Source organism: Thamnophis elegans, chromosome 8 (genome assembly GCF_009769535.1).
Source record: "Thamnophis elegans isolate rThaEle1 chromosome 8, rThaEle1.pri, whole genome shotgun sequence".
Lineage (NCBI taxonomy): Eukaryota > Metazoa > Chordata > Lepidosauria > Squamata > Colubridae > Thamnophis > Thamnophis elegans.
In genome coordinates, this window is record NC_045548.1 from 35,601,120 (window position 1) to 35,620,096 (window position 18,977).

General features: G+C 42.8%; 1 protein-coding gene across 3 annotated transcripts in view; it reads right to left on the minus strand.

Moving 5' to 3' along the window:
* Nucleotides 1-14,863, minus strand: part of NOL4 (nucleolar protein 4) — a 173,110-nt gene extending 158,247 nt beyond the window's left edge. For all 3 annotated transcript variants that reach the window (XM_032223026.1, XM_032223025.1, XM_032223024.1), the window contains exon 1: nt 14,585-14,863. In XM_032223026.1, the coding sequence (XP_032078917.1) occupies nt 14,585-14,863 (279 nt within the window). The remainder of the gene's footprint in view (nt 1-14,584) is intronic.
* Nucleotides 14,864-18,977: the final 4,114 nt, after the last annotated feature.

An 18,977-nucleotide genomic window follows, 5' to 3' on the forward strand; every position in this document is an offset into this window, starting at 1 on the left:
TTAAAGTCAATTTGAAAAGTTTTACAAGCCCAGGACAACACTATTATTTCATCACCGACATTCAGAGCCAAAAGGTGCGAAGATACCTTTGTTTGGACTTGCCTATAAAAATATTTGGTAAATTTATCCAACGCGTGGCAATTGGTTTGAGAAGATTGGAGGGACACAGGCTGACAGATGGAAGAACGTAACTTAAAATTAGCTAAATCTGATTACTTTAATTTGTAATAGATATAGCTGAATAATGACTGATATGGATAGTAATGTATATATTTTGGAATTGGCTGATAGATTGAAGAATACAATTGAAAACTAGCTAAACTAATTGCTCTTTCTTGTAACAGACATAGCTGAATAATAATTGATATTGATAGTAATGTATATAATGTGGAGTTGATATGATAAATAACAATTGGATATGAGAAAACATTTTTGGATTATACATAAAGAGTATTAATTACAATAATTATCACTATTAAAAAACTAAATAAAATACATACAATCAAATGTTAATCAATACTGGGAAAATGTTATGATATATGATATAATTATATATTATGGATGTTCAGCTAAAATAGGACATGAGGATTTGATGATAATAGAGGATTTTACAAGTAAGTAAATGAATTGTCAGCATGTGTTATGGATTAATTCTTTGGCATAGCTAAGGATGAAGGATGTTTAAATAACCATAGGTAATTAAAACTGGAGGTATAATGATGTCAATATGGTAAATATTTGAGTTAAGATATTTGAATTAATATGAGTTAATGGAAGAGAAGCACCAAAACATGTTGTAACCAGTTGATATACTTCTTTTTTATAATAGATACCTGTGTTTTGTTTTGTTTTCCTGCCTTGTCTTTTGTCGTTTTTGTCTTTTTCTTTGTATTATTTTTATTTTATTTTTTTTCTTTTTGCCTTTTCCTTTTGATTTTTTGTTTTCCCACCGGTGTGGGCAGGTATTGTTCAAGATTATTACTTTTATTAATATCTTTAAATAATAATTACAGTCAAATGAAAATGGATATATAATAATGCTTGAGTTAATATGAGTTATGTTGGTTGACTGTGGAGGAGATGTACCAAAGTTTATCTGTAATTGATTGACACATTTTCTACAGATGTAAAGAAAGATGCTGTACCTGTTTCAAATTAAAAAAACACTTATTAAAAAAAAACACAAAAAAGACAAAAAACAGAAAACAAGACAGGGAGAAAAAAAGAAAAAACAAAAGAAAAAAAAAGAACACAAGGATATATTAAAGTATATCAGCTGGTTACAACATGTTTTTGTGCATCTCTTTCATTAATTCATATTAATTCAAATATCTTAACTCAAATGTTTACCATATTGACATCATCATACCTCCACTTTTAGTTGACTACAGTTATTTAAACATCCTTCAACCTTAACTATGCCAAAGATTTAATCCATAACCACATGCTGACATTTCATTTACTTGTTTGTAAAATCCTCCATTAACATCAAATCCTCATATCCTGTTTTAGCTAAACATCCATAATATTTAATACCAAAAATTCCATCCTCCATGTATATAGTTTATTATCATTCTCCTTTCTTTATGTAATTATATCGTATATCATAACATTTTCCCCATATTAGTTAACATTTAACTGTATATAGTTTTATTTTATTTTTTAATAGTGATAATTATTGTGATTAATAACCTTTGTATATGGTCCAAAAATATTTCTAACCTTCCCTTCTCATATCCAATTATTATTTATCACATCAACTCCACATTATATACATTACTATCATTATCAATTATTATTCAACTATGTCTATTACAAATAAAATTAATTAGGTTTAGCTAATTTTGAATTGTATTCTTCCATCTATCAGCCTGTGTCTCTCCAATAACAAAACCTCCTTAATCCTGTTGCCATTCGTGGATCAAGTTCTCCATTTATCATTTATCATTTTTTTATCATTTTAATAGCATTTATAGGCCGCCCTTTTCCCTGAGGGGACTCAGGGCGGCTTACAATAATAAAGGAAGGGGAGTGAAGACAAAACATAAAAAGAAATGTGCAATAACTGAAAAATACTAAAAACACAACATTCTCTCAGCATTCGGGAGGGGCGGAAGAGTTTATCCCCAGGCCTGACGGGCTAGCCAGATCTTAAGGGCTGTACGGAAGGCCTGGACTGTGGTCAGGGTACGAATCTCCACGGGGAGATTGTTCCATAGCGTCGGAGCAGCAACTGAGAAGGCTCTCCTCCGGGTAGTCGCCAGTCGGCACTGACTGGCGGATGGAATACGGAGGAGGCCCGCTCTATGCGATCTGATGGGACGCAGGGAGGTTATTGGCAGAAGGCGGTCTCTCAAATAGTCAGATCCACTACCATGGAGCGCTTTATGGGTGGTAAGTAAGACCTTGAATTGCACCCGGAGATCCACAGGCAGCCAGCGCAGCTCGCGGAGGATAGGTGTTATGTGGGCGAACCGAGGTGCGCCCACAATCACTCGTGCGGCCGCGTTCTGTACTAGCTGAAGTCTCCGGGTGCTCTTCAAGGGCAGCCCCATGTAGAGCACGTTGCAGTATTCCAGCTTAGAGATCACAAGGGCTCGAGTGACTGTCGTGAGAGCCTCCCGATTCAGGTAGGGCCGCAACTGGCGCACCAGGCGAACCTGGGCAAATGCCCCCCTGGTCACAGCCGATAGATGGTGATCAAAACTCAGCTGTGGATCCAGGAGGACTCCCAAGTTGCGGACCCTATCTGAGGGGTATAAATTTTGTCCCCCCAGCCTGATTGATGGTACGGTGGTCAAATTATTGGGAGGAAAACACAACAGCCACTCGGTCTTGTCTGGGTTGAGCACCAGTTTGTTTGCTCTCATCCAGTCTTTAACAGCTTCCAAACCCTGTTCCATCACGTCCACCGCTTCATTGAGTTGGCACGGGGCGGACAGATACAGTTGAGTATCGTCCGCATATTGGTGATACTTTATCCCGTGCCTCCGAATGATCTCGCCCAGCGGTTTCATGTATATGTTGAATAGGAGGGGGGACAAGACCGACCCCTGTGGCACCCCACATGTTAGGGGCCTCGGGGACGATCTTTGCCCACCCACCAACACCGACTGCGACCTGTCCGAGAGGTAGGAGGAGAACCACTGCAAAACAGTGCCGCCCACTCCCACCTCCCGCAGTCGTCGCAGAAGGATACCATGGTCGATGGTATCGAAAGCCGCTGAGAGGTCAAGGAGAACCAGGATGGACGCAAAGCCTCCATCCCTAGCTCTCCAGAGATCATCGGTCAATGCGACCAAAGCAGTTTCTGTGCTGTAACCTGGTCGGAAGCCGGACTGGAAGGGGTCAAGATAGTTTGCTTCCTCCAAGGTACGCTGAAGCTGGAGGGCCACCACTTTCTCAACAACCTTCCCCACATAGGGAAGGTTGGAGACTGGACGGTAGTTATTAAGAATAGCTGGATCCAGAGACGGTTTCTTCAGAAGGGGTCTCACCACCGCTGCCTTAAGCTCGGTGGGAAAATGCCCCTCCCGAAGAGATGCCACAGCAACCACTTGGATCCAGCCTCGTGTCACCTCACTGCTGTTGGCAACCAGCCAGGAGGGACACGGGTCCAGTACACAAGTGGAGGTACTCACAGCTCGCATAGCCTTGTCCACATCCCCAGAGGCAACTCCCTGAAACTCAACCCAGAGATGGTTTGCCAAGTCTTTCCCCTGTGTCTCAGCCGGCTCTGCAAGAGTGGAGTCCAGGTCCGCTCGAAACCGGGCAACTTTGTCCGCCAAGAACTGAACATACTCCTCAGCCTTACCCTGTAAGTGGTCCCCCGTCTCCCTCCCACCGTCTCCCTCCAAACATCTTTATGAGCAAGTCCAAACAAGAAGATCTTTGCACCTTTTTGCTTAAGGTGCCTCTCATATAATGTTGTTGTCCTACGTTTATTACACTTTTCAGCTTGTCTTTAATTCTCAGTGGTGGTATCAAAAGTTTTGCAAATGATGTTTCATAAAGTATAAATTCTTTAATGCTTCTCATTCCTCCTGCGCTCTGTCTTTCGAAGTAAATCTTCTGTGTGGCTGCCCCCCCTTCAAACATTCCATCTTTTTCTCCCTCAGAGGTAAACCAGATGCCCGGAATGTCAGCAAATTTAAAATCTTCATCTCTGACATCCTTTGTTTGTATTTCAGGAACATTCAAACATTCAACATTCTCACTTTTTTCTTCATATTTTGATGTTAAAAACAGCAAATAATCCAGCTTTTTTTCAAATCTGTCGTACGTGTCAGATAGCTTTTGTAGTGCGGAAAAAATCATTTGAAATGAATCATTTGAAACTTAGACAGACGCCATGTTTGTACGCAGTTAGTATTTTCCCTTTAGAGGCTTTAAGGTATTTGCAAGTAAAAACAAGCTGGGAGCTGTACAATCTTATCTGATCTTAGACCAACCCAGCCAAGCAATAAAAGTGTCAAGTTGTAGGGAGCCAAATTATAGTAAATTGGTTTACAGCCCACTTACAGAGAGTCAGAGGAGATGTTGGAGTAATCTTTCCTTTGTCCATGTAAGTAGCATTTAAAACATTTAAGAAATAGGGTAACCACCGTCCATAAACCAATAAAGAGATCCAATTCGCCGCTAGATTCTTCTGTTCTTTGGTTTCAATTAGCTTAAATTTTTATGCGGACCGTGTCTCTCTGAGTAATAAAATCACCTTACCAGCTGGAAACACTCACGCCATTCTTAGGGGCAACCTGCAGTTTCGGTTAGTTTACGGCTAATCCAGAAGTCACTGGCAAAGGAGGTTAAATTCCAAGTCCCCAGAGACTTTGCGAACGTCTCTGTGGTCACTGGATCTCCTCCAACCTTTCACTGTCTCTCCGGGACAGCTTGGGTTCAAAAATGAACTGTCCAATTCCTTCGGAATAGAGGAATTTCAGGAATAGCCTGAAAATCCGTCTTCTCACTGCTAAGCCCCGCCTTCTTCCTCCTCATCCTTTGGGAATCTTAGTGGATGCCCTCCAGTTTACAAGCAAACCCAATATATGTCACATATTTCACAACTGTTTCCAAAGAAAATCAGGGGTGATTGGATTAAAGAATGAGATATTTTGAAGACCTAAAACTATTTACAAAAAAAGCAAAAAAAAACAATAAACAACAGGCAATGTTTGCATATAGTGAAATAAGCTCGAGAATATAGAGTACACTGAGGCTAATAATTAAGGCATTTTTTTAAAAAAAAGTTTACCATTAAGCATGTAGATGAAAAAATCCAATGCACACCAGAAGTGCAGATACAGAAACTTGAACAATGGGATTTCCCAAAATGTTTTTGTCAAAGTTTCTCATCAACATTTCATAAATAAGTGTAGCAGTCAAAAGGAAAAAGACTGGTCTTTTTACAGAACAACATTTTTAAAAAAGGATAGGGGGTTAAACATGTTGTTTTATCCATAGCACCTAGATTTATATCGCTTCATAGTAATTTGCAGCACACACTGAGTGATTTACAATGTTAGCATATTGCCTCCAACAATCTGGGTCCTCATTTTACTTATCTTGGAAGGATGGAAGAATGAGTTAACCCTGAGCCATCTACTGTAGATAGGCAGAGTTACTCTGCAATAAGGCATTCTACCCAATGCACAACCAGGGCTCCTGATTTTCACACAACATGCCAAATTATAATATGTAGCATTAAGGCATTAAAGCATTGTGATCCATAAATTATGCTTTATGACTTAAGCAAATCCAGTAAGGCATAAGGCAAAGTGTGAATTTAGTCAATATAAACTGAAATTGATGTGATTTAACTTATACAGGTGAAACTCGAAAAATTAGAATATCATGCAAAGTTCATTTATTTCAGTAATGCAACTTAAAAGGTGAAACTAATATATGAAATAAGACTCATTACATGCAAAACAAGATAGTTCAAGCCGTGATTTGTCATAATTGTGATGATTATGGCGTATACTCATGAAAACCCCAAATCCACCATCTCAGAAAATTAGAATATTATATGTAATCAATAAAACAAGGATTGTGCATAGAACAATATCGGACCTCTGAAAAGTATAAGCATGCATATGTATTCAGTACTTGGTTTGGGCCCCTTTTGCAGCAATTACTGCCTCAATGCGGCGTGGTATGGAAGCTATCAGCCTGTGGCACTACTGAGGTGTTATGGGAGACCAGGATGCTTCAATAGCGGCCTTCAGCTCTTCTGCATTGTTCGGTCTCATGTCTCTCATCTTTCTCTTGGCAATGCCCCATAGATTATCTATGGGTTTCAGGTCAGGCGAGTTTGCTAGCCAATCAAGCACAGTAATCCCACAGTCATTGAACCAGGTTTTGGTGCTTTTGGCAGTGTGGGCAGCTGGAAAATGAAGTCAGCATCCCCATAAAGTTCGTCTGCAGAAGGAAGCATGAAGTGCTCCAAAATCTCCTGGTAGACAACTGCGTTGACCCTGGTCTTAATGAAGCACAGTGGTCCAAAGTCCTGTTGCTCAGTGGTCCAAAATCCTCTTTTCTGATGAGAGCAACTTTTGCCAAAAGCACTAAAACCTGGATCAATGACCATGGGATTACTGTGCTTGATTGGCCCCTCCATTCTTCCTCCATACTCTGGGTCCTTGGTTTCCAAATGAGATGCAAAAGTTGCTCTCATCAGAAAATCTTTTGATCTTTTCTGATGAGAGCAACTTTTGCATCTCATTTGGAAACCAAGGACCCAGAGTATGGAGGAAGAATGGAGGGGCCAATCAAGCACAGTAATCCCACGGTCATTGATCTATATATATAAATGAGGGGAAGACTGGGTACAAAATATGACCAAATAGTTATATTATGATTTTTCTCTGAAATCAGAGGGAGAATACATACTAATGCAGGTGAATATACATGTCCCAGGACAAATTGCAGGATCCAATTTGGATCAATGATCAGGACCAGAGGTTTTGTCTTCCAAGCTTTCGAACTCATGCTGGAGCCTATCTTCAGGGACATGGCACACTCTGCCATACATCAAAAACATTTCAGAAGCTGCACAATGCTTCTGATCTGCAGGTGGGCATCACACATAGGAGGCTACCATAGGAGGACAAATTATGTGTTGTAAAAATTGGTTGGAGATGGGAAATACTTCCAATGTAATCTACCAAACCCCCTGCGTGTATTGTCCCTGTAACTATGTAGGACAGATGGGGAGGAAGCTAACCACCAGATTGCAAGAACACAAACGAGCGGTCAGACAATAAGACCCGGAACTGGAACTTCCAAATGCAAAACATGAGTTTTATTACTTAATTACTGTTCAAGGAAATATATATATGGCCTAACTGAAAATACAACTGGTTAAGAATCTAGTGGATACAATAATCATATTCAATGTTTGAGCTACTGTAGGATAAACATGTGAACTCTAAAATACAGAGTTACAAATCTACAATAAAATTTGCCTAATTATATTGCTCTGCTTTTTTCAGCATGAACTATGCATCATATGACAAAGCAGCTTCTTAATTATCTTGTAGACTTCAGTTTTTCCAAAATACATTTCATTTAATCTCTTTAAATTTATCAGTGTAAATTAAAGAGAAGGGTTTAGTGATACATACTTTCACACTATCATAAATTATTAAATAAAAATGAGCATGACTTTCAATCCAGTTTTAATCATTTGTCTATGTATCTGTAGTAGCATCACAGTATCATTGAAACACCAGTATAAAAACATGCCTAACTTTACATATACTCTGCCTTGGCACAACAAATCAAGAGCATGCCATTTATCATATAATGAACAGGTAATGTCACTTGTTTTCTTTTTTTTAATAGTATAATACAAAGCAGTATTCCCAAATCTCTATGCTGAAGACTAAAATACTGATTTGTAGTTGCTTACTGAATCAGTAGTATGAATCCAAGCACATGCATCACACAAAGGTGGCAGTGTACATGTCTTTCTTGCCAATTGAGAGACAAGCAAATGATCTTATTTTAGTTAAAATGTCATCAGTGCTTAGTTCAGATCTATGTCTTTTATTTAGAATCCCAGCTACAACTCATATACCATAGGGCAATTAAAATATTTGTATTCCAAATACAAGCTGGGGGAGAGGGGATTGGGCAAATCCTATTTCAAACTTAAAAGTGAATCTTTAAGGTATGTATTTCTGAGTGAGGTTATCAATGTAAATAAGGAATAGATTCTGTTCAACTTATCTTCATTGTAGATTCACGGACATATACACATTCAATACAGGAATCGCTATAGAAATCTATTCCATAATTATTACTATCCAGCAGCTATTAAACTTGACATCACTATGTTTAGGAAGTAAAATATAATATTAATTGTAGCCTCATTAGTTAAATAAACATTTGTTTTCAAATTGGTAGTAAATATTTCAAGTAGTACATTATTAATTATTTAAGCTTTGCCATTTTACTTTAAATCAAAAATTGTATATTTCAGTTTCAGGCACTGGCTCAACTAAGTTGTATCTTCATAGTAAATATTGTCTTTCATTTTACTTTTTTTTGTCACCTAACAGTTTTATGTAAAATCTCTTGTTAGGTGTCCTTTCACTGTATTCTTTCAATAAAGTGCAGTTTGAGCTTAACAAAAGGGAGTTGCTAACATGTAAGTAACAGAGGGAGAAGTGGCAGAGGCATATTGTTCACTAAGCTGTACATATAAATACTCCACTGTGTGTTGGCCCACTGTAGACCTAAAATGGCTGTATTGCAGGATGTTGTTGCCTGGTGACCAAGAGTGTATTTCCTATACCACAGAGTGATGTGAAGACTTGAAGACAGATTAACTCCTATTGCTCTTAGAAGACTAAGGTACTAAAATGAATTAATCCTAACATCAACATGCTAAATACTCCCTTCCTGTGCATATTAATAAAACTGTGGTCACCCTCAGATTTTCACTAGGCATACAACAACCAAATAAGAGGATAATTTTGACTAAGCTTAGTTTTATTCACTGCTCATTAAATCAATAGGAAGATTAAAATCCTGCTAATGTAAAATAACAACTTTTTCTTGCTTCAATGAAGTTATTGCTGTGTGTCCATCCTGGTACAAACTCCCACCTGCTATCAGTGTCTTTTTCTTTCATTAGAATCAAGTAGTTAATTAGCCCCAGCCTGTCCTCTTCTCTTCTCTCCTTGCCTTTAATGCAGCAGTAATGATGTCTAATTATCAGCGGTAGTAGATTATAGAACCTTTAGAAGCAAAGGACTTTGATTGATAGCAAAGCATAACCACACATGTTAAAGCTTCAAGAAGAAAATAATAATTCAACTTTTTAAAATTTTGTTGATGTGGTTTTAGATTTAAAATTACTGGAAATGCCTAAGTAATAATTATCATTGGTGATTAATTTTATATTTAAAATTTTATGCATGGCATTTCAAGTTGTGAAAAAAAGTTTTTTTTATTAAACTGGGCTTGAAGTTACAGTCTGCACCATAAATATTACTAGAATAAGTTACAGTAATAATAATAATGCAACAATCTAAAATTAAGAAGTACTGTACATATAAATGATTAAACTCTTCTTATGACTGTTGTGGGTTGCTGGAATGAATGAGTTGATAAATTGCTAAACAGACTAAAATATCTGTCCATGGTTTATAGGTTTATAGGTTTATTACATTTATATGCCACCCTATTCTCCGGAGGGACTCAGGGCGGCTAACAAACCCAAGGGAGGGAGTAATACAAAACAAAAAGCAACCAACAGACAAGATACAGAGAGGGTTTAAAAATGATCAACATTCACCCAATTCGAGCGGGGAAGAGAACTCGTCAACCCCAGGCCTGTCAGAACAGCCAGGTTTTAACGGCTTTACGGAAAGCCTGGAGGGTGGTGAGGGTCCGGATCTCCGTGGGGAGCTTGTTTCAAAGGGCCGGAGCAGCCACAGAGAAGGCCCTCCTCCGGGTGGTCGACAACCGGCATTGGCCGGCAGATGGAATTCGGAGGAGGCCAAGTCTGTGGGATCTGATGGGTCTTTGGGAGGTGATTGGCAGCAGGCGGTCTCTCAAGTACCCAGGTCCAATACCATGAAGGGCTTTATAAGTGACGACTAGCACCTTGAAGCGTATCCAGAGACTGATAGGCAGCCAGTGCAGCTCGCGGAGGATAGGTGTAGCGTGGGTGTACCGGGGTGCACCCACAATCGCTCGCACGGCTGCATTCTGGACAAGCTGAAGTCTCCAAATGCTCTTCAGGAGCTGCCCCATGTAGAGCGCATTGCAGTAGTCCAGTCTTGAGGTCACAAGGGCGTGAGTGACTGTTGCGAGAGCCTCCCGGTTCAGGTAGGGACGCAATTGGTGCACCAGGCGAACCTGGGCAAATGCTCCCCTGGTCACAGCCGACAGATGATGTTCTAAAGTCAGCTGTGGGTCCAGGAGGACTCCCAAATTGCGAACCCTGTCTGAGGGGCATAAAATTTCACCCCCCCCCAGCCTGAGAGATGGAATACACGGCCAATTTTTGGGAGGGAAACACACCAGCCACTTGGTCTTGTCAGGATTGAGTGCAAGCTTGTTTACCCCCATCCAGATCCTAACAGCCTTCAGGCACTGACACATCACGTCAACCGCTTCACTGAGTTGGCACGGGGCGGACAGATACAACTGTGTATTGTCCGCATACTGATGGTATTTTATCCCGTGCCGCCGAATGATCTCACCCAACGGCTTCATGTAGATGCTAAACAGGAGGGGGGACAGGACCGAGCCCTGCAGCACCCCGTACTTAAGGGGCCTAGGGCTTGACCTCTGCCCTCAAACCAACACTGGCTGCGACCTGTCCGAGAGGTAGGAGGAGAACCACCGAAGAACGGTGCCTCCCACCCCCACCTCCCGCAACCATCACAGAAGGATACCATGGTCAATGGTATCGAAGGCCGCTGAGAGGTCAAGAAGCACTAGGACGGAGGCATGACCCCCGTCCCTGGCTCTCCAGAGATCATTGGTCAGTGTGACCAAAGCAGTTTCCGTGCTGTAGCCAGGCCTGAATCCAGACTGGAAGGAATCTAGATAATTGGTTTCATCCAAGGACCGTCGGAGCTGGGAGGCCACCACTTTCTCGACAACCTTCCCAACAAAGGGGAGGTTGGAGACTGGACGATAGTTATTTAGAATGGCTGGATCCAAAGATGGCTTCTTCAGGAGGAGCCTCACCACCACTGCCTTTAACAGAGGGGGAAAGAAACCCGAAGGGAGGCGGTAAGTATCGCCTGGATCCAGCCCCGTGTCACCTCCTTGCTGTTCGTGACCAGCCAGGAGGGGCACGGATCCAGCGCACACATGGAGGCACTCACAGCTCCCATGGCCTTGTCCACTTCCTCAGGAGTAACAAGTTGAAAATCAATCCAGAGATGTCGCTCAAGACCCTCCCCCGGTACCTCGGCTGGCTCTGTGCAATTGGAGTCCAGATCTGTCCAAAGCCGAGCAACTTTATCCGTGAGGAATTGGACGAATATCTCAGCTCTACCTCGCAAAGGATTGCCCGTATCCCTCCCATTCAGGAGGGAGCAGTGGTGCTAGTGTATAAAGTTGAAGAGGGGGCAGGAGAGAAAAACTTGAAATTTTCTTTTAAGTCAACTATCAATAAACAGTAATATACCCTGCTTTTTCTTCAAATGGGGTCAAAATGTGTCCTGTGTCTCCATGGGATGTTAATGAATTTTATTTAAATCTAAAAGAAACTATTTTAACTCTTTTTTTTCTATCTTGGTCTGAAAGACTGAAATAGACCAAAGGGTAACAGTTGTCCTTGACCACATTTTGAGCTTAGAGAGGTGGTTAGAGGTGGAGCCTGGGGGTATTCAGTAGTATGTATGTAAATAATCATCCACATTACAGAAACTGATATACTTAGTCCTAGCAATACTTAATGTAAATTATTTGAAACCTATTAAACTTTATTCATTTTTAACTTGTAAGTTGCCTTTCCAGATCAAAATCCTCCAGTAAAATAATAATAAAACTAAACACACTGAAACAAAGCAAATTAAGAGTAATACAATTAGATATCAGGTCAAAGAATAAAGCTCATTTTGGCATGTGCTTGGAAAAACAAATGTATAAGATTTCTTGAAAACTGGCAGGTAGATTGATGAGTATGGAAACAATATGGAAAAGGTCTTCCCCCCTAAGTTAATCAACAGCTTTCAAAGCAGAGCAAGGACTTCTGTTCCTGACTTTACAATATAAGCAAGTTGTCACTAGTAAAAGCACATATGGGGGGATCCAAGTTCCATCCATTTAAGGCTCAAAAGTGGGAACAAGCTCTTTGAATTGAATCCAAAAATGTTCTAGTAGCTAGTATATCTGCTACAGTACAGAAGTTAAATATTCTGACTAGTGTATAAAATCTTAGCTGCAATTTTCACATGCTGAAATTTCTGGCCCAATGTCTAAGTAGTTCCTACTTGCAGCTAATTACAGTACTTTAATTCAGATGCCACTTCTGCATCCTCTGCAGATAAAGCCACCAATACTGGCCTGAGTTAGTAAAAAAAAGTATGATTGGCACTGTATAAATGAGCTTCTCCAGCTTGAGTATTTCATTGATTTAAATGCCTCTACTTTGAGCCTGGATCCAGTTTTCAAAACTGAAGATTTTATCTGGTCAAGGAATGATATACCATAATGAAAAGTAATCTGAAGATAATTCAGAGAACTGCCCTACATGTCAAGCAAGCTCTTCATTGCATGGTGGTCACTGAATGTACAGTAACACTAAATCATTATGAGAATTATTATGAATTTGTAATGTGCTGATCACTTTCCAAGACTGGATACTATCCTGTATTTATCCTACATAAGAGGAAACTCCATTGAACTTTAAATAGACATTAAAGAATCACAATACAAACATTTAAAAGATTCAAGCAAATAAGTAAAATGTTTAGATTAATACAGCGTATCAAGGAAAAAAATAACTGATTGGAAACAGAATCCAAAAGAATTAAGTTATTCAAACTTGTAAAGCAACACACTTGAAACAGAACAGTTAATATACATAAAGCCAAAAATATTACTAATTTTGTTAAAATTGCTATATTGTAAAAAGGGAAACTAATTCTTTCTTCTCACTGAGTTGTTTCTTTTGTCAAAATGAATCTTATGCTCCATTTTGAGTCATTGTGAGAAATAAGATGACATCTACAAACCTTTATCTAAAAAGACCATAGAAAACTATGCATTTTTCTGTTTCATACTTTAGTTTTATGATACTAAAGGCTTTTCAAAGGTGAATGTAGTGAGCGTAACTATTATAATACTGGGTATAATCTAATGAGTTTATAGAAAATAATTTTGGTGAATTGCCCCAGATCCACAAAACTTTCATATTGTGTGGCAGTAAATAGCTTTAAGTCTCAGATAAACCAAAAATAAACAATGCATTAAACGATCTGTAGTCTATTCATTTTAGATCATTTAATATACTTCTATTGTTTTGCAAATCACATACATACATACCATCTTATACACATGGTATACTATTGCAGAGGCATAGGTTCTGGCATTTTCCTCTGCATACCTCCAGTATAATTTAATGCCAAAAACCCTTTCCCTCTGTCAATCAGGGAAAAAGAACCCCAAATTCTTGCCCAACTTAAAATTGCTCTAAACAATACCCACATCCTAATATCAAAAGTATAGAAGTGCATGTTGGAGTAAAAGGAGGCCAGCGTAAAGGCTCAGAAAGCAAGAAATACCAAAAGGAGAATATCAACCTACTTGTAACCAACAATTTCCATCTTCTGAAATAGGAAATGATGCTTTTTGCCACCGCCACAGCTCAGCATCTTAGCCCTGGTGCTCTTAGAGTACGCCCTCCACCTCTGTAAGGCTCACATTTCTGGGCTGGCTCAACTGAGAGCGAGCGCACGAGAGACCAATTCCCACCCGGTCCTGTGCGAGCCTACGGCTCTTTTGTTGATTAGCCTGCCCTCCGCTTCTACAGGCAACCAGCCAGGCACGTTCCTACCGCTCAAGGGATAAGAGCTAACAATGAAAGGGGAGAGCTGATATGCTAAGGGAAACCCCAAATCCCCCGACTGTTTGGGATAGTGCTAATCAGAATCTACTGTGTTCTTGTCGATCGGAAATAGTCTTATGGGTAGTGCGCAGCTACACGACTCGCCAACATACACACGCACACACACATACACAGCGGTACGTTTTAGTTTAGGGGACGATTTCCCTTTTTCTCGTTCCGCTCCTCCTCCCGCTTCCCATCCCCACCCCCACCCCCACCCGGTTAAGAAGAAAGGAACCGGAGGGACTTCGTAGAGGGGTGTGTTTTGTGCACTTGCAACGTAAAGGCAAGGAAGGATCACAAAGCCCTGAGCAGCGGAGAAGGTGCCAGGCAAACGCAACATGGGCGGGAGGGGTGGTGAGGAAGAGATTTCAGGAAGGAGGAGGGAGGAGGGAGCGCAACCTGAGCCAACTCGGGGGTGGAGGTGGCAGCTATGGGGCGGCGGCGGCTCCCTACTCTTCCTCCCCGATGTGGCTAAATAACAAGGCAGACAATTTCTCTACTAACCGTGGTCTTGACCGGCACGTACAGCACTTGCATCCCTCCGCCACCAGCAGCACCACCACCACCACTGACCTCGTCCGGACTGCCGAGCTGGAAGCCTTTGGATTTGACCCAGAATTTAAATTTGGCATTATCCGTGGAGCTCGTCTCTGAGCCGTTCAGGAGCTGGACAATCCGTTCATATTTTTTACGGGTCACCGTCTTGGTTTTGCCCGAGTCTCCGTAAGTCCTGAGGCACCAGTCCTGAAACTGGCGATACATGTCCCGGTCACCGCTCTCCATAATCCGCCCTGAGAGACACGCACAGACCAAGCGGACCCGGGGACAGATCCCCCACACCTCCGGGGCACCTGTTCACCCCGGGCTCATGGAGAAAGAGAGCTCCAACGGCAAGAGCCAGCGAGAGAGGAGGAGATCGTCCCTGGCAATCGCTCCGTCCCCGTAGAGGGGGTTGCTTTCTGTAGGCTTGGCGATCAGTTCAAGAGTGGCCCGCCCCGGGACACGATCATCATCTCCCCCAACTTGCTGTCCCCCTCCTCATACAATCCAGGCGAGCAAATCTGGCCGGGCTGCCTTCTCTTCCCCGTCTCCAGTACGTGAATGTCCCTTCAATGTTGTGCCAGGCAGGACTATCCCAGCGTCTCCAGCAGCGTCTCTTCCCCAGAGGATTGTGCCTCTATGGCACCGAAGAAGACATGGCCCCTGAGTAGATCGAAGCCAAAAGGTTCGAAGCCCAAATACTAATAATAATAATATCATGGAGTCGGATTCTTCTCTCCTGGGCATCAGCTTCAGCCCGGATGGTGCAGGTTGGGGGTGGGGGGAGAGAGTAAAGCCCACCCTCCACCCCAGTCAGCCAACCCTCGGCTGTCTTCCTGCGTCTATCCTGGAGGACTCCGTTTCTCCAGAAGCAGGCTGGCTGTGCAGGATGGAGGAAAATGCTGAAGGGCAGCCTGGCCTTACTGCCCCCTTTTATTTCCCCCCAAATCTCCGCATTTTGAGTGGGAAGCTCTTGGTGGGATAGAAAGTTCTTTCCAGCTGACGAGATACAGGACACGTTGGGGAGAGAAACATCGACACCGCAGGCCACTTTTTAAATCTGGCTCGCGTTGTGTGTTTTTTTAATCGCACCGAAGTATTATCACCCCCCTCCTAATCTGAAAACATCAAATTTGGTATGAGACTGAAAGAGGCCGAGTTCAATCTGAGGAGACTATTGGCCAGTGAGTGGTGGCTGGCGGTCCGGCTGCGTTTGCAACGACGGCACTCGCTTATGGAGGACTCGCCCAGTCTAGGCTATCCTGAGATCTCCCAAAGCTTCAGGGCGTTCGAGGAAGTTTGGCGCCCGGATGCTTAAGCAGAACCATCATCCCTGCTGCCTCCCCTCCGCCAAGCGGCCCTATTATTGTCCCTTCCTTTGCTGCCGCTTCAGCTCTCGCTTGAGATTCCAGACGTCTTTGGGGCAGGCCCCCGACACTTCCCTCCTCCTCCTCCTCCTCCACTGGAGCCAAATGGCTAACGCCGCACAACGACCCTCCAAGCAGGCGAAGGAAGACGGCAGCTGCTCCATTCAACACCTATTCGCGGCCCGGGAAAGGGAGTTCCCATCTTCCTCCTCCACCACCACCGCCACCTCCTCCTCTCCGCCGCGCGAGCCTAGACACACTCCCACTCTTCCTCTCTCCGTGCGCCTTCTCTCTCATGGCTTTTGGACCCGTCCAGTCCTGCTTCTTCTCTCTGGCCGCTGCTACTTAGCCCAGCTCTCTCTTTCAGACTCTCCTCAGGCCCGTGGGGGTTAAGAGGAAGTCTCATAATGGCTTTTCCTGTCCCGTCGCCTTCTCCCTCGGTGCCGCTTCCTCCATCCGAAAGGCAGCAGCACCCTTAGAGAAATGGCTGGCCTGGCACCTTGCGCGCGCCGCGCCTCTGTCTTGTCCCAGGAAGGCACTTGCAAAAAACGGTCAGTACCGGCCTGCCTCCTCAGCCTCCTCCTCCCCCCCACCCCTCCACTCTCCCGCTCTCCCCTCCCGTTCGCCTCCTCCCCCGCCTTCCTCCCCGCCAGCCGCTCTCTTCGTTCAGTGGCTCTACTGGTAGATCTCGCGGCGCAAGAACCGGGACTGACAGCCGGCGACGCAAGCTGAGCGGGAGCAAAAGCTCCTTGCTAAACCCCCGTCTCGCTCTCTGCTCCCTCCCAGCTCGTCGCCCGCTCTCCTCTGATTGGTCAGCCGGACAAAAGTTTCTGTGGAGACGGCTGAGCGGCAACGTGACGGACAGAATTGTCCCATTTAGGGATGCTGGGCAATGCGCGTGCTGCAGGCGGGCGAGCACCGCGAAGGCGAGGCTAGTCTGAGCTGCGGACGGCAAGGTGGCGCTGGGGAGGAAGGAGAAGGAGGACGAGGCATCTCCACATCCTCTCCGCCACAGCCAGGTGGGGGAAGGGGGAGGGGCGTGTGAGGGAAGCGTTTCCATGGAGACTTGTTCTGGTCTAGCCTAGCCCTCCCTCCCTCCTCCCCATCTTCCCTCCCATAAGATCAGCTGACACATTATTAGCTTAGGACCTAATTATTGCTTATTGGAGCAACACTTGAGTGAGAGGGCCAGCTGCAGGAGGCAGCTCAAGCCAGGGAGGGAGAGAAGTAGTTCCACCCTCTCCTAGCCCAGGGAGCTAAGAGTCCCAAGAGGGTCCTTAACTTTCAGGGTTCCAGGCAGCCACAACCACCACCTTGTGGTGCTGCTCCCTTTCCACACATCCCGCATAATTTGTTGGCTGGTGGTGGGAATGAGAATAAAGCATTTACTTAACGAGGACCAGATGAAGCCTTTGCAAAAGATTCTTTCTCCAGGTCACTTGTATGGCGGGTTACTGGCTTCTCACTCAGCACATCCTCCTCAGAGCCACTAAGGCTGGCCTTTGCAAAAACAGAGCAGGAGGCTTCAAATGGATCTTGAGTTTCTTGTCACTCAAGTAAGTTATCACTGCCAATGGCTGAGGAAAACATCCTCATTGTGTGGAGAAAGGAACTCCCGTTTGCATTTCATGAAAGATTCTTAGATGTCCGCTGCTAAGTAAGGAGACATTCTAAAGAAAATTCAGCCAATCAGCTGCTTAGAGACACAGTTCTTGCACTATGGAGAAGTTTTTTATTTGGATAGTCCAATTCAGTGTTTTGGGAGTTTAAAAAAATCCATTTGTTTGAATTGTTTCTTAAAAGGGAGCTGTCCTAATCCTTAATATGCCTTTTTGTGGCATGTTAAGGATTAATGTATCATAGCATCCTGTTTACAGAATCCCAAGGCTAAGGAAGTCACAAAATAATGTTCAGGAAAGGGAAAGGGTGAGGCAACTCTATATAGCTTATGTGAAAAAAAATAATAGGATAGTTCAACGAGATCAAATAAAGAACTGGCATATCTGTCATCAGTTACAGATGAAAATATGTAGGCAACAATAACTTAGAGACTTATCATTGGTTCAAATTGATCATTATCCCAAGGCTTTATTATATAGTGTATTTAAAGACATTGTTTATATAACAATAGCACTTATAATAGTGCTAGTATAAACAATAGTACGGTATATAAGTCTACCACTTCATAGTGCTTTACAGCCCTCTATAAGTGGTTTACAGAGTCAGCATATTGCCCCCAACAATTTGGGTTCTCATTTTACCAACTTCAGAAGGATGGAAGGCTGAGTCAACCTTGAGCCTGGTGAGATTCGATCTGCCAAACTGCTTGCAGATGGTGATCAGCAGAAGTAGCCTGCAGTACTGCACTCTAACCACTGCACCACCATGATTCAGATAATGCTCAGATAACACTCTCATGCAGTTATTTAGTACACATCAGGGTATTTCTAACTGAGATGCAAACCTTTTAAGAATGATGAAGTTAAAATCTACCTGCAACTATTTTATTTTTGGTTTAGTTCCAGATAACAAACCTCTATAGTGACTAGTTGGCACAACTGATCAAGTTCATCTTAGCTGATTTGACGGCATTGGTGACCAGCCGTAGCTAATAGGCTCTTAGTATTCAAAGACAATAGGCTCCTAGTGGATGCGAAATGCCAAAAATGATGTTAATGAATATTAAGACAGGTACAGAGAAAGATAAAAGGTACACCAAACCACATTCCTTTGGTTTGCCTGGAATCCATCCAAAAAGACAATGAAGGAATTGCCATGGAGATAGTAACTTTTCCCAGGGATGACATGGAGGTGGGGTGCCATGGAGTTCATGGAGGTGGGTGCCTCCTTTTTTATTTCACAGAAACAGAACAGAGAGTATACACAACACTTGTAGTAGCTTGGTGACACATCTCAGTGTCTTGGTTATTATTCAAATATATGCCCTATACTCAGGGATATTTTTAAGTATTCTTAGCAGACAATGCTTG